Source organism: Meriones unguiculatus, chromosome 10, assembly GCF_030254825.1.
Source record: "Meriones unguiculatus strain TT.TT164.6M chromosome 10, Bangor_MerUng_6.1, whole genome shotgun sequence".
In the NCBI taxonomy this organism is placed as follows: domain Eukaryota; kingdom Metazoa; phylum Chordata; class Mammalia; order Rodentia; family Muridae; genus Meriones; species Meriones unguiculatus.
The window spans coordinates 41,589,628-41,611,334 of record NC_083358.1 but is presented as its reverse complement, the minus strand read 5'-3'; the positions used below and the strand labels follow the sequence as shown (position 1 = coordinate 41,611,334).

Genomic DNA, 21,707 nt, shown 5'->3' with positions numbered 1-21,707 from the left:
CAAAAGCAATATTTCTTATCCACAGCTTCTTCATATTTCAAGCAAACTGGGAGAAAATGATATGTGTTAGAAAATCTTAATAAGAATACCTAACTTAAAATAATAACTGGCAGCTTGTTTTCTGACAGTTCTCTAAATAACTAGAAGTGATAGGTAGTGCTAAAAGGCCATTATATATTATCACCCATTCGTACTACTCAACACGAGCCACTGACCAGCAAAAAAATGTTTGAGTTTAGACTAATTTAGTTTTCTGAACTTATAATTAAGAAGTAGTAGAATATAGAATGGCCAAATATGGGTTGCCACATGCCAGAATACAGAGACGCAGTAGCTCAGATAATCATTACCTTCATGGTCTTTTAAGAGAGTTGGTTATTATATCACTGGGTGGTCTGAAATATACTACAGTATCAGGATCCAAAGTGTAATTTTCTGTTGTCTTTCCCAAAAACAACTTAGTACTTCATTTTCTAAAAGTTTAATAAATACTGTAGTATCTTAATACCTACTTTAAAATAAAGACATATATAGATAGAGGTTTAAATAATCAGTGGGGACTCTGGACTCAATCCCTAGCACTATAATAATTTAATAAATGCCTGTAATTCAAAGAACAGAGAGACCATCTCATGGTGGCTTTCCTACTTAATATGACTCATGAATATGCTGCTTGATGTATACAGTCTATTTACAGATGTTTGTATTCTCTTTTAATTTGTTACGTATAGAGATGTTTGATTTTAAAATTCTCATTTAGGAAATTGCTTCAAAATTGTATTTAAGTAAACTTCAGCATTACTTATAGAAAAATATGAGCATAGAGTGATGCTTGACAGACATAAACATTTTGAATCATCACATTGCAGACACTGATATCTGGAGCTGTAGTGGAACAGCTTGACTTTCTACGAATTAGTGACACAGAAAAGTAAGTCTCCTTGATTTACTTAGTTTTTGCATTTTTTTTTTTTTTGTGGTTACATTAGGAAAATGGGAAATCTGAAATGTTTCTTTGATTTCCAGGCTTCCAGAATTTAAGAGCTTTGAAGAACTAGAGTTTCCCAAGCATTCAAAGGTCAAACGACAGAGCAGTACTGCAGATGCTCCTGAGCTGAGACAGGAGCCGGACATCACCATCGCCGAGTGGAAGAACAAGTCCACACATGAAATCCTTCAGAAGCTGAATGTGAGCAAAATGTAATCACATCTAGCCCTAAGAGGCTGCCAGAACAGGACCTCCCAGTCAGGCCATGTATCTCTGTGTCCTCTGAAAGAAATGGGTGGCTGGTCTGTGGCCAGGGCAGGCAGTGAAAGTGTCCTCTTGGGCCAAAGTCAGTGTGGATGTATGAAAGACTGCAGATGAGTAAGAGTTTCACAGTTTGGAGCTTGGTGTGTGAGCTAGTAAAGACAGAGTCAATGATGGCTGCCTTTGGGTTCTTCCGAAGGTTCATTCAGCACTCTTCTCTCCCTGCTCCATCCTCAGCCCTCCTACCCCAGAGTTTAGCTCCAGTGACTGCTTTATCTCTCCCATCACTGAGGAGCATGGTCCTCTTCCTGTACCTGCATGTGTATTTAAGCAATTTATGGCTCTCTCCTGAGATTATTCACATTTGTAAAAAGAAATGAAACCTTACTGATAGAGCTGTAAACACTGGGTCATGTTTGGCCATACATAGTTGAGTATGTCAACTAGATATTTCCTTCCAGGCATGGCTAGCCTCTTATTAATCCATGCATAGGCAATAATACCACATAGCAGTCACAAAGCACATACAGTCCTGAAATGCAAATATTCTATATGTGTCCCATCCTGTCATGTATCTCTCTATCTGTGCTGACAGTAGCATGGCCTCACATTTATAAGTAAGTAAAATCAAGAAGAGAGTGACTTGGGCAAGTTTCAGATGGTGATGTGTTAATTAATACTTGCGCATACTATAGAGTCTGTCCATCAATTATTTTGCTTTCTGGAACACTTAGTCATTAAATCCTTCTGTGTCCAATAGCTGTCTTATGTACCCTATGCTTTCAAGGCATCTTAGACCAAAAGGTCTGTGATGTCTTATTTACTGTATCAACAACGTCTTATCTTCCTTGGGTTCCTCTCTGCATTGTGTGCTTTATTATCAGTTAAGTCCTATGGTTCCTGATACTCATTTCATCACAGTTCCTTATGCCAATTGATGCTTTCAGGACTGCAGTTGTCTGGCTGGTCAAACCATCCTACTGGGTATACTGCTCAAAAGAGAAGGCCCTAACTTCATCACAATGGAAGGTAAGAATAAATGAGCAGGGACATATCTACAACATAGATTGAACAGCTATGAGAAATACATAAAAATGCTCACTGTTCTAAGCTACCTCCTCTTCCATTAACTCTTCCACTTTTTAAATGGAAAGCAACCCTTCACCCTTAAGTGCAATGGACTCAGACATGGCTTCTCATGCAGGCTGGCTGCCCTGCTTGGCTGTTCTTACATCCTGGATTCTACTGTGACTATGAACTTCCCATTACAGGAGCTGCTTAGGGACATTTCTGTTTCCTGTTTATTTCCTATAAATTTTCAAGAAACTACTGAATAGTAATATTTCTGGAACTTGGCTTCTTTCGGGTTTGTAGCAGCCATTTGGAACAGAATGTGGCACTTTGTAGAATTCTGCTCTGAAAGAGATCAATAAAAATAAGTCATTTCTAATTGTGTCTGTGTCTACTCTGCCCTGAGGAGGAGACCCAGTTATCCTTGAAATCTACGTTTGTATGTGGTCATTGCTTTGAGGAATCATTAAGTTCTACATCATGATCTCTTGCTGGTATTTTATAGTACAGAATAATATAGAATAGACTGAGGTATATTTCATTTCCAGTCATCAGACTTTTTGGCTTATCTTAAAACCCTATCTAGTGGAACATGTTGATTTGGTTAAAGTGAAGGTGCCCTAACCACACACTCAACAGTTCTGGTAGTAAACTCAGCCTTCCCAGGTGACAGTAGTGTCTGTCTACCTCCAGTTCTGGCGGTGCCCTAAACTTACCCTGACGAAGCCTCCTTGGTTTCTGCATTATTGTAGCAGTTACAGTTCTTGAGTATTATTATGAAGCAGATTGCAAATAAAATCCTTCATTTTTTTTTTAGCCTTAATACTAAATATTAACAGAATCTTAATTGTTTTAAGGACAGCCATTGACATTTAATCTGTAGTTAAACCAAAAGAAGTAAAACTTTTTAAGTTAAAATTATAAAAGAACTCATGTTATTGGAAACCTAGAATTTTAAATAATTATTTTAATAATTTTTAATTATTAAAATATTATACAATAAAAATATTGGGAGCAGTCTTGGGTTTTTTGTTTATTTTTAGTTATTGCTGGGAAATATTTTCAAAGCAAATAAATGTCTTTTAGTTAGATATCTGAAAGATGTTAGCTTTGCTTTTTTTATTTGTTTTCATTTTGCAGTCCTGGGGATGGAATCTCAGGCCTCAGGCCTGCATGCTAGGAAAATGCCCTGCACTGAGCTGCATCTCCAGCCTCATTACTGTTGTTTATTTTGAGGCGACCTCACTCAGTTTCCCACACTGTCCTTTGACCCACTCTGTGACCCAGGCAAGCTCTGCACTTGCAGCCCTCCCACCTCAGTGTGGTGGAGTAAGTACTGCCAGCCCCACCAGGCCCAGCTTTTGCAGGCGTCTACAGAACCTGGGTATAATTTAATCTAAATCAAGTCTGTAAAAAGAAGTGAGGGGAAAATTCTAAAGATAATTTTCCTTATACTTAATAACTTTTTGGTGCTCAGTTCGGCAACATTGGTTCTTTTTTATTGTTTTAAATTTATTTTTTATTACAATTTATTCATTTTGTATTCCGGCTGTGGCCCTCTCCCTCATCCCCTCCCAATCCTGCCCTCCCTCCCTCATCTCCTCCATGCCACTCCCCAAGTTCACTGATAGGGGAGGTCCTCTCCCCCCACCCCTTCCATCTGACCCTAGCCTATCAGGTCTCATCAGTACTGGCTACATTGTCATCTTCTGTGGCTTGTCAAGGCTGTACCGGCCAGGGGGAGGTGATCAGAGAGCCTGCCACTAAGTTCATGCCAGAGACAGCCCCTGCTCCCTTACTAGGGAACCTACTTGGAGACTGAGTCTATGGGCTACATCTGAGCAGGGGGTCTAGATTATCTCCACACATGGTCTTTGGTTGGGGCTTCTGTTTTTGCAGGGACCCCAGAGCCCAGGTTTTTTGACTCTGGTGGTCTCCTTGTGGAGCTCCTGTCCCTTTTAGGTCTTTCTGTCTCCCCTTCTTTCATAAAATTCCCTGCACTCTACCCAAAGTTTGGCAGTGAGTCTCAGCATTTGCTTCAATACTTCAATCAGTAGAGTCTTTCAGAGATCCTCTGTGATAGGCTCCTATCCTGTTCCCTATCTTCTCCTGCTTCTGATGTCTATCACATTTGCCCTTCTGAATGGGGATTGAGCATCTTCGCTAGGGGCATTGATTCTTACTGACAAAACCAGTCAAGAGTATAGACCAAGTGTAAGTCGTGGCCAAAGTTTGACTCTGTGGGATGTGTTACCTGAGTATTGATTGGAATGATCATAGCTCCACACACTTATCAGAGCCTTAGTAAACTTCCATTAAAAAATAGGCTTTTATTCAGTTAACTAATTATTTTACTGTGTTCTGTTTTCTGTTGAAAGGTAAGATTGTATTTGTTTAAAAGTTTATGTTACACATTACTTAAGAAAGTGATAGAATTTTGAAAAGTACACCAAATCATATAGGTGCTAGGAACAAAAGCTTCTTATCTGGGTTACATATTTAAACCATATGTACATATTTAAAAAACCATGGTTACATATTTAAAAAAAACAAGAGTTTTTTTTTTAATTTATTTAAGGGAAAATAAATGTTGTGCATTTAATTGAAAGCTTTCTTCAATGAAGACTGTCTTTATCCCACGTCTAGGCACTGTGTCTGACCACATTGAGAGAGTGTACAGAAGAGCTGGCAGCAAAAAGCTCTGGTTTGTATTAGTTTCCTGTTATGTTTTCATTTTTGTATCATTATCTTCAGTAGCTTAAAAATAACAATTGATACTTACAGGTGTTTCTCATCCTAATTTTGATGTTTAGACTCTAAAGTTATGGCATCCTGACTTCATACATTTCACAGGACACTAAATAAAAATATCTGGGAATAAAAACCTCCCCAGGGATTGAGCGTAGGGAACCCTTGCTGGGATGACAGGATCATGGTTCTGCTCTGCTGCACTGCCCCAAGGAGGTGCTTTTAGATTCATCCCATGTCTAGAAAGTCTGTTCTTTTGTTTTAGAAGACACTAGGAGACCATTTAATCATAATCAAAAATAATGAGAGGTGATTATCTCATCACTTAATTTGAAAGAGTCATGAATAAGGCTGTCTAAATTCACAATGAGGAGAGTGTATCTAAACATGCAGCTCTGCACTTTGATTAAATTAAGTATCAAGTAGTTTCTTATGAAACTCCCTTAATCTCAGTAAACTTTATATTTCTAGTCTCTGAAATGAGGGACTAGACAACATTTCTAAATAGTACTTCATCTCTACTTTATGGTGAATACACTCTTCCTGCCTGGAGAAGTAGTAAGCATCCAGCTTAGATATCTCAAATTTCCACTGTAAGTTCTTAGTACAGTAATATGTGCATTCAGTAGATGTTTTTATGGATAGTGTGCTTCGCGGTACCTATAGTATTGTTTGGGCTAAGCAAAACCAGTTCTTGCTTCTGCATTATACTTATGTCTTTGATAAAACATTAAGTAGCAAACATTTAAAAATGCTGACTGTTATATTTAAACAAACAGAGTCCTGGAAGCTTTATTTATTCTATTCTCCTTTTATGGCTTTCCACTGCCCCCAGGCTGGCTGTGCGGTACGGGGCTGCATTTACCCAGAAATTTTCCTCCTCTATAGCCCCACACATTACCACCTTTCTGGTACATGGGAAACAGGTAACATGCACAGAATTTGGGAAACTCAAGTTGCTTGATACGTGTGGGTTTATCTGCATTCTGAGGGTTACATGTGTCTTTTGGTGTTCAAGTATTTGATGAAAGAGTCTCTCTAGAAGTGGGAAATATTTGTTTCACTAACTTGGTCAGCTGTCGGCTTGATTTTCTACTAGTCCTTTCATGTTGTAATTAAGAAATATAAATGCTTGTTATAGGCCAATTTCTGTGGATATCTTGAAATTTTAAAAACAGTGGTACTTTCAAACCTACATTTTGATTTTACTTTCTCTAAGTGTTCACATAAATTTTACTTCTGAGGGGAAATGTCTTATATATTGCATGTGGTGTAATTTGGGGGGTGTAAATCTGTTCTCTCTACATTCTAAAACGTTTTCAGGAATATAAAAATAGAAGTGTGAATTCCTTCCCCCAACATTCTGTCTTTATCAAGAAAGAAAGTGAGAGTAATTCATTTCTGAAATGCAGTACTGAGTCCTGTAATCCAGGCATCTGATTATCCAAGTATCAAAAGCAACATAAGTCAAGGCCAGAGAGAGATGATGGCCCAGTAGTTAAGAGCACACACTGCTCTTCCAGAAGACCCAGGTTTGGTTTCTCACATCTAGCAGCTAACTCTGGCTCCAGTCTTTGCAGGCGCCCACACTCACATGCACACATACTCAGAGTTTAGAAATAATATTGTAGAAAGAAACATGACATAAATTGGTATAATGCTTGGTCACAGGCATATAATGCTTTAGCATCTGTTGATATGAAGCAGAATGTCCTCTTAATTCCTCCCATCCCAATTAAAGGAATAGTTAGGGCCTCTTGTTCTTTTTCTTTCCCTTATCTTTTAGAAATTGATCTTGGCACCAGTGATGCCTTTTGCCACTACTTGGTGGCTGTGGTGAGGATGAGACATGCCTTCCCCAATTCTAGATGGTCTTCCTTCAAGGTCAGGTCTAATGAGAATTTACTGTTTCTTCTCCATCATGTGAGGACCCAACTGTATACATTTTAAATCCCCCCAAAAGGCGCCATTTGTTCACCTTCTCTTCTGTTTGTGAAGATCTGGCCTGCTTTCTTCTTTGCCCTCAGGTCGGTTGTACGCCGTGCAGCAAGTCTTTTAAGTAAAGTAGTGGACAGCCTGGCCCCATCCATTACTAATGTTTTAGTGCAGGGCAAACAGGTAAGTATGTGCTTTCCACACACACAGTCACAACAGTTTCTGGTTAGCACACTTATATCTGCAGGCATTGGTGTCAGAGACTTCTCTAGAGATTACCAGTGAGTGGCTTTCGAGTTTCTTCAAAAGTCTTTTTCCTCAAGCAAAAAAGATGCTTGCACAGTCTGAAAGCCACAGAGCAGTTAGTGGGCCATCTCATTTTCATCCTGCACCTTGGGGCTATAATTTTCAGCCCCCATGTTTACTTGAGTTCAGTGCAGATTTTGGTGTAGAAAATAGACTAATGGACCTGCTGAGGCACTCAGACAGATTCATGATGGGCAAAGCAGAGGACACATTTTCCTTCCATTCCACCTGACCACTCCCTTCCCACTGCTAAGAAACTCATTAATGTTCAAAAAGAGCCAGAATCTACATGCCTGCTCTGCTCCTTCCCTTCGCCCTCTAGACTATCTCTTCCTCTAACTCCTTCCTACCAGTCAGCTCTTTGACTTACTGCTTACAGGGCCATCTACAGTTGGTGCTCTCACTCTATTTCCTCCCTCCCTTCTTGCATCTTCCCCATTCTCCCCCCTCTTCTCTCTCTCCATCCCTCTCTTCTCTCCACTACTCCCTTTCTTCCTCCCTCCATTCTGTCCACCCCTTCCCCCTTCCTCTTGCTCTCCTTTTGTCCCTCTACCCTCCCTCTCCACTCCTTTGTCTCTTTCCAAGATCCTTGATGGTAAATGGGTTAAGTTGAGCTATGCATGCTGCTGCTCATTTCCCGTAATCTCTAATCATCTGGCTGATTCATTTTTTAGAGTGAAAACCTGTTTGCTTTCTGTCTCTCCTTTGGAAATGGATGTGTTTATTGTCTGTTCCTGACAGCTAATCTAGAAATATAGTAAGCTTTAATAATAATGGAGGGTTTTTTTTAACCTTTTTTAATACAATCAACTAATTGCTTATATTTCAGGGATCTTAATTAAGACTGAAATAATTTAATTCAGATACCTAGCTTCGGGGATGTTAGAATAATGTTATTTACCTTCTCTTAGAATGTTGTTTAATAATTAAACATAAATACACTAATAAGAAATTACTGAAAAAAAGTTACTTTCCATATAGTTTTCTCCATGCTCCACATTAGTGTGTAAGCTTTAAACCACTGTCAGTGATTTGGTAAACCAAGGAACAGGAAATGGTTACCCAGCACCTTTTATTACCAGGATCTTTATCTATAGCCAGAGTCATTCACAGCCACTACTGTGAAAGAAAGCTAACTAGGCTTTGGGAAACATGTTTCTCATTGGTTTTAGGCCGCATAGCCAATTCTACCTGTGGTCATAGGTTTTAAGGCTAAGGGGTTACTGGCCTGACACTAGAAGGGCAGGCTTGGGTTTGTCTTATCCATTCTGAACGATATCCAGAGAAGACTGTAGCCTGCGTTTAAGACCCTGTTCCCACATTCCAGAAGCCTCAGAACCTGTCCTCCAGCTGTGGCTGGACTCTTGTCCATCAGGCCAACACATCTCCCACAGAAACATTCCTGTATTACAAGCAATAAGGCCAGACTGAGGCCATACACCAGCAGCTCAGCCTAATGACAGGTGCAGGCAAATTCCTCACTGACTTGTTCTCATCCCTTCACAGGCAAAGACATGGAAATTGAACAAAGCATGCATTTGCCCATATATAAGATCTGCTCTAGTCTGAGTAGGGTGGTTTCCTCAGACAACTTGTAAACTGTCTCAAGCTCTCTTGTATAAAAGTAGTTCACTCATCATTATCTCTAGCAACTAATTATGTCGCCTCTGTTTTCTTTACATAATGGCATTTTAATCAAAGCCAAAGTAACCATATGAATATTTACTGGTTGGTGTCACTAATGTATGATAAACCAGTAGTTCTTATAGGTTGATTTTTTAGATAGGTCAATAGATGCAGCTATAAATATGGATATATTCTAAAGCGCGGGCTGGCCTCAGGCTCATAATCCGCTGCCTCAGCTTCTAAGAGAATTGATTCTAGATGTTTGCCACTATACCAAGCCAGTTCTTACTTTTAGCCCATTACAACAGTGAAAAGGCTGCTTTACTCCTTCCCTCATCTCAAAAGCACGTGTCTTTGAGGTACTGTTGCTTTTGCTGCCTCGTATACTTATAAGCTGTATGCAGAAGAGGTAGGATGTGTTGATGAGGAGGAAGCAAGAGCCACAGACCCTCTGAGAAGCAGCTGGCCAAGGAAAGAGGAGAGAGGCAGGCATTCTCTTGCAAGCTCTAGCAGCACTTTCTGCTTTGAGTTTTCTTTATCAATTCTTCCTGAGCTTTTCCTTTCACAGGCGTGTGGACAGTCAATCCATTCATTCATCCCATAGGTGAGCCATCTGGTATCATGGATCATAACCCTCCATATATACCTGACATTATTGCAGGACAAGTGACAGCTACAGAGAAACTATATAGCCTTCCTCCTGACTTTGAAAGGTTGAAATGTTATTAAAGAGCAGAAAGTTTTCCTTTAGAAACTGTAAAAATAGATCTCCCAAATGCTGGACTGTGTAGTGAAATACAACTATTAAATGTATTTTGGCTCCTCTAAGGGACTTCCTAGCTCTAAAACTGCCCCTCCTCCCCCCAAATTAATAGTTATTTATATGTACTCACCTTTACTCCCCTGAGATCCTTACCTGCCCTTAGATTTTAGACCAGACTCTGAACCATCACGGACCCCAGTGGGAGTCATGCTTTGAAAGCCATTTTAATAAATATCAGGAACAGTTATTCTACCTAACTCCCTAGCTTACACAGAGCAATTTCAGCCTGCCAGTCATCCTGAAGCTTGATTTTTTTTTTTTTTTTTGGTTGCTAGGAATTCTTTAACAGTAAAATTCTGGCACTTGTAGGTAACTCTGGGTGCCTTTGGACATGAAGAGGAGGTCATCTCTAATCCTCTGTCTCCAAGAGTGATTAAGAACATCATCTATTATAAGTGTAATACCCACGATGAGAGGGAGGCGGTCATTCAGCAAGAATTGGTCATCCATATCGGCTGGATCATCTCCAATAGCCCTGAGCTGTTCAGTGGCATGCTGAAAATACGAATTGGGTAAGTGCTTTGGTTTGCATACAAGTGTATTCAAGTGTCCTCTAGCAGATCCCAACTTCACATGTAAAGCCTGAGTCTGTGTGTGTCTAGGAAAGTGCCACTTTCTTCCATGCTGTAGAAAGTAGCATCTGGAGGTATGAAGAAGTAAATGCCAGTGGCCTCAAAGAATCCACACCTGGGTTTACTTCCCAGGTAAAACATAGCAGTGAAATCAAACTCCAAGGGCTTCAACAGCTGTGTCACATAAAAAGAAATAAGAGGCAAATACATGTCTGAATTCTTAAAATGGATGAGCCATGACAGAAAATTCTTTTTTAGCAAAACTGTGTCAGGAGACATAATCCAATGAGAGATCGGTGTTTTAAGAATATTCTACATCTGTTTCCACCAAATCTAGTGTTGGATTGTTACTACTCAAGTTCAAGTGAGGAACTGAACATAAGGCATCCCAATATCCCCAACTAAGACTTTGGTGGAGAAGCATGAGGAGGGCGACAAGCTCCGCCATCCTGCTTCTTAGTAGCTCTGTGGCCTCCCCAGCAATCTCAGTCCTGCGCAGACAGCCGCCTCGATGCTGCACAGACAGCCCCAGTGCTCCATGTGAGAAGGAAATGCTGTGAAAGCTATGGCAACCCATAAAGCATATTACAAGTGACCTATAAATATGCCCTCATCCAAAACACTGAGATGACATCTGCGCAAAAGTAACAAATTGTTGGAAAGAATATACACTCCCTATTTTTTTAATAATTTATTTAATTTTTTTTAATGTGCATTAGTGTGAAGGTGTCATAGCCCTTGGAACTTGGAGTTACAGAGAGTTGTGAGCTGCCATGTGGGTGCTGGGAATTGAACCCAGGTACTTTGGAAGAGCAGATGGTGCGCTTAACCACTGAGCCATCTCTCCAGCTCACTCCCTATATTTTTAATGCAAATGCATTGGTACATACATTTAAATATGAATATACATACATGTAAATATGAATAAGGACACTGTTCCTGTTCTGCTTGACCCTGGATTGTTGATTTAAAAAACAAAAAGTCTTTGCAGTTTTTTGTATAGATTTCTCTTTGATGTAAGCAGTTTTTTAATGTGTGTGTGTGTGTGTGTGTGTGTGTGTGTGTGTGTATTTGCAACAGCACAAGTGTAGAGGTCAAGTCAAAAACAGTTATAGGAGTTGGTTTCCCCATTTCACCGTGGGGGTCTCAGGGACTGAGCTGATACTTATCAGGTATGGTGGCAAGTGCCTTTATTAATATATCTTCCTTTGTGTTTATTGCTTTCTAGCTTTTTAATTTTGATTTCAGACATCTACCAAAGTGTAGATACTAATGTGGTAGCAGCTACATGTCCATGTTATCTGTAACACCATGCGTGCTCTGTAAGTTGTCAGTTCTTTGCCTGTGATTATGTCTCTGACAAGGACCTATAGCTCAATACTGCTACCCAAAACCAGGAGAAAGTGCAGAATTTTGAAGTATGGTTGTCATAAAACTCATGTTAATTTCACACCACCATGAAGCTACAAATTGAGAATGTCCAAGGTTATAAGGAAACAAACAAAATGAGATTTTACACCTTTACTTATCATGCGACAAGAAATATGTTTGATTTGAAACCAATTCTAAGGCCCTTTATCTCTATCCAGGAGATAAAGGTACTCCAAGAAGTTTGGGATCTTAGAGCAAGGTTTCCACTTCTTTTAATATTGGAAATTACCTCTGTCATAGGAGAGTTTCATCTTGTTGACCACACGTTAAAAAGCTGTGAAATCTTTCTACTTGCTGATAGATCAAGCTGGCTCAGTCAAAGTATAACAAGAGCTTAAATCCATTTACTTTGTCACACTTTCAAGATCACTATCGCAGTGTGGTTTGAAGGAAACCACACTGTGCCTTTTTTTTTTTTTTTTTGGACCTATTTCCTGATTGGTGGCTATGTACTGGCCTGTGAGGCTGTTCAGTAAGTCAGCACGGGGAAAATGAGGGGACCTAAATGAGTAGAGAGTTGCTCTTCATCTTCCCCAAGGAACCTCTACACCCCTGCAGTCACTGTTCCTGCCATCTGCTTCACCTCTCTAGAGAGCAGCTCCGCGTCATGCAGGAAGACTGGAGACTGTCTTGAGCATGTATGTTATCTTCCTGTTCTCAGAGAAGGAGACAGTGAATACTGGAGCTGGCCTTCTGAACCCCTGGGATAGATTATGAGATCCTTTCAAAACCTCCATTTCACAGACAAGTCAGCAGCAATTAATGAAATTAAGTAATTTGCCCATGGCCACAAAGTTAAAATTCAGGATTGGAAGCTAGTGTAGATGCCTCATAGCCACTACTTTGGTCCCTTCACGCTGGGAAAGGAATTTGAAGATAGTTTGCAGCATCTAATGTTTGATAACTTGAGGTACTCTCCTTGTAATATTGGAAAACAGGTTCCTCTGGGGAATTCCTTTTAATCGCCACAAATCTCAAGAATCCAAAGACAAAATGTCCCCAACCACAAAACACCCCCAGCCGCCTCAAACACATTGTACCCACAGGTCTCCTCGATCTTCTTACTGGAGACAGTCACCCTGGAAAAGGAACCCTTTTGAGAGTAGACTGATGCCCCTTTAGGGGCTGGGTGGAATGACCCCAACCATTGCCTACGGAAACTCAGAATCCCAATATGGTTATCTGCTTTATTTAGCATGATCTCGCCTCTTATTTCTTAATTGGGCCTCATGAAACATCAAATCCTGAAGCCTTCCCCATGCCTGTGCCCACAGTGATTGTTCATGAGATTCATACAAAGGATTTAAGATGCTATTTCTATAATAGGCACAGACATCAAAAACTGTAGTTATTCAGTCTGTGTACCTTGTGAGACAACTCCCCCCCACCCCCCGTAAAGAGGAAAAGACTATAATGCAGCACACAGCTCTCAACCACAAAGCACAAAGCCAAAATATATGTGACTGTGGTCCAGGAATGAGTTCAGGTTGCCCTGAAGAGCATCATGGAAGGAGGCATATTAGCGTTCTTTAGAACAAAAGAATTCATAAATTAATACATTTACCAAATACAGACAAAAAAACTCTTCTAGGGTCCGTGTCTCCAGTGAGAGCACAAGGCTTCTGCAAAGCTAGACACAGAGAGCACCAGCTAGGCAGTTGACAACAAAGCTAGGAAAAGTCTGCAGTAGATTTTAGGCAGCTGGTGATGATATTCTTAGTTCATGGGTTGCTAGAAGCTATTGGTCTGTCAAAAATGGATGCCAAAGCTGAGTTTGGTGGCATGTAGGAGGAAAAGGCAGGAAGATCTCTTTGAGTTCCAGGACAGCTAGAACTGCACAGTGAGACCTTGTTTCAAAACAAAAATGACAACAAAAAGAGGTGCTAAAGAGGGCTGTTAAGGTGTCTGGAGAGATGGCTCAGAGGTTAAGAGCACTGTCTGCTCTTCAAAGGTCTTGAGTTCAATTCCCAGCAACCACATAATGGCTCATAACCATTTATATGAGTTCTGGTGTCTTCTTCTGGTGCATGCAGGTAGAACACTGTATACATAATAAAATAAATAATTTTAAAGGGGGGGGGGCTGTTAAGTCAGGAACAGATGTGGACAGTGAATAACCCAAGATCATTTGGCTCTGGATCTGCAAATTCTAATTTCCACATCAGGAAATTCTGATCAGTCAGCCTGGTGGAGTCTCCAGCACGGGTGTGCCTTTTCTTCCCTGGTTACACATTTCCTCCAGTTACACACTTTGTCTCTTTCTACATATTCTTATTATGTTCACCTCATCTTTAATAAGTTTTTGCTAAGTTCCTTCAGGTGACCCCCTCCATGCAGGCACCATGCTTGCACCTCCATGCAGGCACACCTTTACCGGCTGGCTACTGGGGGAGAAAACATGTACCTCAGATGTTTCCTTATGAAAGGTTGCCTCAAGTTAGCCCCTGATCCTTTTTTTTTTTTTTTGAAATTTTTTTTCCATTTTTTATTTTAATTTTTATTAATTACACTTTATTCACTTTGTATCCTCCCGTGGCCCCCTCCCTACTCCTCTCCCAATCCCACTCACCTTCCCCCTTCTCCACACATGCCCCTCCCCAGGTCCACTGATAGGGGAGGTCTTCCTCTCCTTCCTTCTGATGCTAGCCTACCAGGTCTCATCAGGACTGGCTGCACTGTCTTCCTCCCTAGTACATTTTCAATTAGCATAGTTTTTAAAGGCCAAATTCTTTATAAACTGTTGAACCTGTAGCTGCTTCTAAGGTACTCACTCATTGTTGTAGCATTTTTTTTTTAAGCTGGGAATTTAGAGAAGGCACTCGTTTGCTTGCTTGCTTAATTCTTTAGACGATACTGACATCTCAGGTGGGTATTATTTGTATTTTTTTCAGTTGTTTTCTTTTAGTGCTAATCAAGATTAGACACTAACTGGTAAGATTTTTATATCACATTCTTGAAATGCCAGCATTCACTAGGCTGTGCTGAATGCACACGCTTTAATCGCATTACATCTTATCCTCGGTTCCCACATGCTGCCCACACTTTTATCTGTTCTTTAACCTTCCTGAGTCTTTTTCAAGGTTTTTTGATTTGCATCACACACTGCTCCAGTTGCTTTTTAAACGAGCAGCACAGTGTTTTTGCTTTTCTCCAAGGATAATCCTGCCAATGCAGTGTCTTCAACTTTATTGTGAACAGACTCAGCCTGCTACAGGAATGGTATCCTAGACTTATAATGATTTGATTTGCTGTCTCATTATTGATCTGTGTGCCAGCTTTCATGTTGAAATAGATCAAGTTCCTGACAGGCCATTACTGTAAAGACCTGCAATCAACTGCTTTCTACTGTAGGTCTGTCAATCAGGCTTTAACAGGAGAAAAACCCTGGGGATGTGTGCTATCAGGACTTTCTCAGCTCTGCCTTTCATGTTGATTTGGCATTCTATAAGCAACTATGACCCAAATGATCCTGTCTTCTGATGCCTAAGACGGGCTCTGTAGATCAGATCACATATTTGGTCACTGGTGTCAAAGGTACAAACTTGAACATTGCTTGGGCAATATGGAAAAGTTGGTAACTACAACCCCAAGTTCATTATCATCATTTTGGTACCCTCTAAAATCTTTGTTTTGAAGAACATTTGACAGGAGAGGAGGAAGTGAGGTGACATCTGTCATATCTCTATTCTGTCGATTAGGTCTGGGCCAAAGGAGATGAGGCACAGGGCTCCAGTTTTGTAACTAGAAGTTCAGTTGCCTCATCAAAATGTCACACTTTCTATGTTAACATGAATCAGGCCAGAAGTCCTGCCTTGCAGCTTTCCCACTTCCTGTACATGGTATCTTAGACATCTTGGGCTGCCCTAGTAAAATCTCGTAGATAGGTGACTTAAATACTCAAACTTATTTTCATGACGTCTGCAAGTTCAGCGTCCTGGTGCCAGCTGACTGGGCTCTGGTGAAGAGGCCTTCCTGTAGACAGCTGCCCTGTCACTGAGGTCACCGTGACCTCAGCTCACCCTAGTCCTTTCCGAAGGCCCTGGCTGCAGATTCTCTCCCCAGGGCCAGGGCTTCAGGACAAGAATTTGGAAGGAGTATTGTTACAGCTTAGTGAATAGCTAATAAATAGACAGTCATTTATTAAGTTGCTTAACTACAAATATCAGGCTTTATTCTCTTGAAATAATGTGGAAATAACTATTAAAGTTGTTTGTTGCCCAGGGTCAGGACTGTTCTTTATGGCTTGTGTTCTCAGATGTGTGTTTTGAGTGGTGTCACTTACCTGTACTTTCTTCACTGTCACTCCTTGATGAGGGCATGCTGTTAAATAAAATGCTGACACATAAAATGGTGTTCTTGCTAACCTCACCACAGGCGTGTTTTCAGAGGGTGAACTTGTTCTTTGGACTGCTCAGGAGTAACCCTCCAGCTGTCCTGAGGGAGGACACTGTTATCCTCCAGCCAGACCCTGAGCTGTCTGGAGGTTAATCCGTCAGTCAATCGTGTGTATCTGCTACTTTCTTACTTGCTTACTGGCAAATTGAGTGTATCTGGTTCTTCAGACGTTGTTCCAAGATAAACATTGCTCTTTTGACCTCCCGCATTTCCTCCTTTCTCTCTCTTCTTTCTTTCTCCCATTTTGGGAATTAAAATGCTTTTATGTTGGAGCCATCTCATCAAGTTTGTAACCTTGGCAATGGGCATGGAGGTGATAAGTCAGAGTCACCCATGGACTTTTTAACTATATGTAGTCCTGGAAAAATGTCTCTTGGATTTCTCTTTTTACCAAGTTCCTTTATTTTTCTCTTTTCCCATTGGCATATGATTGTTACCATGGTGCTGGGTCACAGGACATTTTCTGATCTTCACTGTGTCACTCGGCAGTTTGCCTTCTCAGAGCCCCCAACACCGTCTCGCATGTTTTATGTGTAATGTTGCTTTTCTGTTTTCATTTTGGTCTTTCCAAAAATTTCATGATATAAAAAAATTAGCTTTTACTGGCATTTTGTGATTCTTTAGACTTTCAAAAGGACTTTTAAAATATATATGGCCTTATTTATTTGTAAGTGTAGTATGTTTGATGAGAAATAGTCATGTCACTATTTGAAAAGTAACTCAACAGTGGGGCACAACTGGTAAGTGATAGGTTTGGGTTATTGTTTTGGTTTTTCATTATATTGTGGTTTCACAACATTTCTTTTTAATTCTTTGACAATTTCATCCATGTGTATAATGGGTTTTGGTCATTTATACTCACACCGCTACGTTCTTTCAGCCCCTCCTGCGGAAGCCTTTTTCTTCACGGTCAGCCCGGTCCTGCTTTGGTGTCATTCCTCTTCTTCCTCCTCGTTTTCCCCCACTGAGTTTAGTTAGGATGCTTTGGTGAACACTGGTGGGCATTTGCTGAAACATGGACAACTTAGCAACAGCAACGCCACCGGAGGAAATGACAACCCCCTGCTGGGATCATGTTGCACACCTTTAATACTAGCTTTCAAAGGCAGATCAGGCAGAAGCAGGCAGGTCACTGAATTTGAGGCTAGCATAGTGAGACTACATATTGAGACCTTGTCTCAAAACAAAGCCAAACAGCAACAACAACAAACCAAAAACAGGAAGGAAGAGAGGGAAGGGAGGGGAGGGGAGGGGAGGGGAGGGGAGGGGGGGGCAAGAAAAGGGAAAGGGGGAAAAGAGGAAGGGAAGGGAAAGAAGGAAGGAAGGAAGGAAGGAAGGAAGGAAGGAAGGAAGGAAGGAAGGAAGGAAGGAAGGAAGGAAGGAAGGAAAGAGAGAGAGAGAGAAAGAAAGAGAAAGAAAGAAAGAAAGAAAGAAAGAAAGAAAGAAAGAAAGAAAAAGAAAGGAAGGAAGAAAGGAAGAAAGAAAGAAAAAGAAAGGAAGAAAGAAAAGAAAGAAAGAAAAAGGAAGGAAGGAAGAAAGAAAGAAAGAAAGAAAGAAAGAAAGAAAGAAAGAAAGAAAGAGAAAAAATATCCCCAGTACCTATGAACTACCAGTAGTCCCTGAGGGAGGGTGGGACCTCTGAGCTGCTCTCCCGTTTGTGATGAAATGTTGACAAGCAGAGTTTTGTGTGGGCCTTGTGCAGGAAACCATACCTACAGTGAGTTCGTCAGTACAGTAGCCATGGCATCACGCCTGGAAAACAGCGTTTCATAGCATTCCTTCCCATCCACCAGCTCTTAGACTGAATCACAGTCCTCTTCTGTGATCTGCCCCGAGCCTTAGAGTGGGTGAGATTGGTGTCCTTTTCAGGGCCAAGCACTCAACAGTCATTCATTTTCAACAATTTGGTAGAATGTGTGTCTCTGCCTTACCTGTTGCCTGCTACAAAGTTTCTCTGACAAAGGCTGAGAACAGCACTAAATGAGCACAAACATAAGTGTTTAGAAGACAGTGTGACATCATGTCTGCTTGACGAAGCAACAGTAGTAACTTCTCCCTGAGGGCTGTGGTCTCCACAGCCATGGGCTCCTAACCAGGTTTACAGTAGCAGGCATGGCTTTCCAGTGGGTCAGGCCTCATAGACAATGGAAAGTGGCTTGCTACTCATTCCCTCAGGGCACCAGGGGGTACATCTTGCCTGGCAGGTTGCTGTTATAGGCCCAGAGTCCACAACTGTGTAGGATTGCTGATGCTTATTCTTCTCCAGGAGTCTCCACAGCACCTCAGGCATCATGAAAGCCAGCCAGAAGAGTGAGACCTGGCGCTCAGTCCCAGCATGATTTCTCTGTGTCATGCAAGTGGAGAGTGTGGCGTCTTCAGCAATCTAGCTCTAGTGTACAACTAGGAGCAGTGACAGTGGCCTGTGTTAATTTGGAAGCCTCTGGGACTTCTGGACCAACAGCTTGTAGGGAGAAAATTCCCAACTTGCCCTGGGGTTTTCATTTAGTAGCCCGTGGCTTCTAGGAAGAACAGTATACACACATGCAAGGTGCTTCTGCTTAAAAATTTTTAAACTATATTCTTTTAATTAGCTTACCTCTAAAATAATAGGTTTACATGAGGGCATTTGTTTCAGATACTTAGTTTTGGTTAACCTTTCCTTTCAACCTCTCTGTTTCCCTATTCCCATACCCCATCCCAACCTAAGCCTCTCTATCCTACAACTATTTCATTTTCTGTGTATTCTACATTCCCCTCCTTTAAGGCTTCCTCTCTAGTGACCCTTTTTAGCTTCCTAGCCTCTATAGACACTATGAGCTAAACATACTAGTCCTAGAGTTCAAAGGTAGGGTCTGCAAATGAGAGCAATCACATTGCATTTGTCTATCTGGGTCTGGGCCTACTTCATTTGATTTGTTTCCCAGTACTGACCACTGACCATTTTCAGCAGAATTTCTTGTGTGTGTGTGTGTGTGTGTGTGTGTGTGTGTGTGTGTGTGTGTGTGAATAAAATCCAATCTGGCACTTATGCATGTGCATGCGGCAGTCAGCACATCTGCCATGCTGCTCTAGTCTGTATGTCAGAGGCATAAAGCAAGTTCCAAGTGTTTCACCTTTCATTCCTGAGCATCTTAGAGAGTAGATATAATTCTTTTAAAAAGGCTTGTAGCCAGGCATGGTGGCTCATACTTATAACCAAATACATGGGAGATTGAGACAGGATTGACATAAGTTCATTTCAAATCTCAGACTCTGTCTCAAGAGAGAGGGGACAGAGGAGGGAGGGAGAGAGGGAGAGAAAGAGAGAGAAAAGAAAGCAAAGATTGCAGCAGCCATCAGCACCTACCACAGAGCTCCAAGGGGTCTGAGAAACCCAGGGAGGCTCCAAAGTGTGACAAAATGGAAAAGGTGACTCATGAGATTGGAAAGAAAAATGACAGAGAATGACAAATCTATACCCTTTGCTGCTACATGGCAGGCAGCAGGCTGCAGGCACAAGGATTGTGCCTTAAGAGCCATGGGGCTGCCAGCACCAAAACCAGGAAGATGTATGGCAGCCTGAAACTCCTGGAAAAATAGGTCAGTGCTGGGTGGAGCTGGCCTAGGTTCATCAACCAGCATGGAGCAGCTTCAGTTGCAGCCCTGGCAGCCTGCCTGCTGGAAACAGAAGACACAGGCAGTATTGCTGCCCACAGGCTACAAGGTTAAGGTCAGGTGGGTGGGGAGGTGTTTGGCAGCCAGGCACCAGCTCTCAGACACCCTTCCTAGCCACAACATCACCCTGACTCTGGGCAGCAGCAGGGTATCTGAGAGGAGGCCTGGCAATGTCTCGGCAATGGTCCACCATTTATGGTGCTTCAGAAACCAGAATCCTTGAACCAGATCAACAACTCATTGCAAAGAATATTTGTATGTAAAGCTATTTGGGGAAAAAGTATACTGTGTGACACAGTGCAGTTTCAGTGCCACTGTGATGAACAAATATGCACTGAAGAGGTGGGACAGATGGAGGAGTAGAGCGGTGAGTGAGCCTTGCGGAGAGGCAGAACTAGAGACATGAAGGTGGGGACAGCTGTGAGAGGAGGCTACTGTGTGGGGTGGGGGTCTTGGACACAGACACACAACACATGTCTTTGCTGAGTAGGGCTGACAGGTGCTGTGCAGCAGCATAGACTCAGTCCCCAAACAAGCTGCCCAGCCGCATGATCGTCCTGGCTCTGAGCAGTGACAGGATGTCCAAAAGGAAGAATGGTTTATTTTCTGAGTCAGACCTCCCCAAAGACCTTTATGGCGCATCCTACCCCAGGAGGCCATGTTGTTATCTGTTGTCTACTGCCCCAGGTCATGTTGAAGCCCAAGGTTAAAGTGAATGTCCATAGTTTGTGTTACCACAGGAGGTAGCAGGAGGCCTTATTCGTGTTTGTGGTCCAGGTTCCACCAGGGACCATGTTGATGTGAGTGGCCTGAACTGGCACTGATGGCCCTGCTGGGGTTCTGAGGTTCCTGCTACAGCTGGGGTCTATGCTGCTACAGAGGAGCATGTTTGGTTCCATGATCCTACTGCAGCCAGGGGTTGTGTTGATGCCTGTGGCCCATGTTACCATTGAAGGCCACACAGATGTTCATGGTGTGTGCAGCCACCTAAAGCCTTGTTGATATCCATGGGCCATGCTTCATGAGTGCCATGTTGACGTCTGTGGTCCATGCTGCCACCAAAATGTCTGGGTCTGTGATCCTGCTGCAGCTGGGGACTGTGTTTATGTCCTGGTTAGATACCAAAGACCATGTGGATGGCCGAAGTCCCTGTTGACACCTGAAGCCATGGTGATGTCCAGTGGCTGTGCTACCACCTGAGACCATGTTGACGTCAATGGGACCATACTGGTTCAGAGACCATGTTGATCCTCTTGGCCTGTGCTGCTGCTGAGGTCTATGATGGTGTCAGTGGTATGTGCTGATGCATAGGGCTGTGTTGATGTCCATGGTCCTACCCTTCCCCCACCCCAAAAAAGTAACAGCCTAGACAGGAAACAATCAAAGAGAACTCTAAAAAAGTAGGTAAGAATACTGAACTGTCCCTCTCAACAATTGATGGCGTCTAGTGTGTGTGTGCGGGTGGAAGGGGGGTGGAAAAGGACTGAGTTGTCTTTAAGTACCTGCAAATTATTGGGAGTTTGACCATGCTTCAGTTAGTATAATGACAACACAAACTGGACTTGTGGTTTGTTTTCTTCTTTTTTGAGGGGGGATCTCCAGGACGGGGGGATGGACCTGGGAGGACTAGGAAATGACTGTGATCAGGGTTCATGACGTGAAATTCCCAAATAACCAATAAAAATATTATGTCAGAGAAAAAATATAAAATAAATTTTAAAAGAGGGGAAATTCTGATTTTGTTGTCATTTTCCATCAGGTTGGCGGTTTTTTATTTGATTTGAGATATGGTCTTACCATGTAGGACAGACTTGCCTCAAAGTGTGGATCCTTCTGCCTCCACTGCTGAAGCACAGAAATACTGTTTGTGCCACTGCTCAGCCAGCATGATGTCTGA

At 41.9% G+C, this 21,707-nt stretch overlaps 1 protein-coding gene across 5 annotated transcripts in view; it reads left to right on the top strand.

The window, feature by feature from the left end:
* Phkb (phosphorylase kinase regulatory subunit beta) overlaps positions 1-21,707 on the top strand; it is a 216,134-nt gene that overhangs the window by 175,145 nt on the left and 19,282 nt on the right. For 4 of the 5 annotated variants that reach the window (XM_060392297.1, XM_060392295.1, XM_060392298.1 and 1 more), the window contains 6 exons: positions 870-931; positions 1,027-1,189; positions 2,197-2,278; positions 4,967-5,024; positions 7,096-7,186; positions 10,068-10,270. In XM_060392297.1, coding sequence (XP_060248280.1) covers positions 870-931; positions 1,027-1,189; positions 2,197-2,278; positions 4,967-5,024; positions 7,096-7,186; positions 10,068-10,270 — 659 coding nt within the window. Of the gene's footprint in view, positions 1-869; positions 932-1,026; positions 1,190-2,196; positions 2,279-4,966; positions 5,025-5,903; positions 5,995-7,095; positions 7,187-10,067; positions 10,271-21,707 lie in introns of all 5 variants that reach the window. The other variant, XM_060392294.1, reaches the window with a different exon arrangement.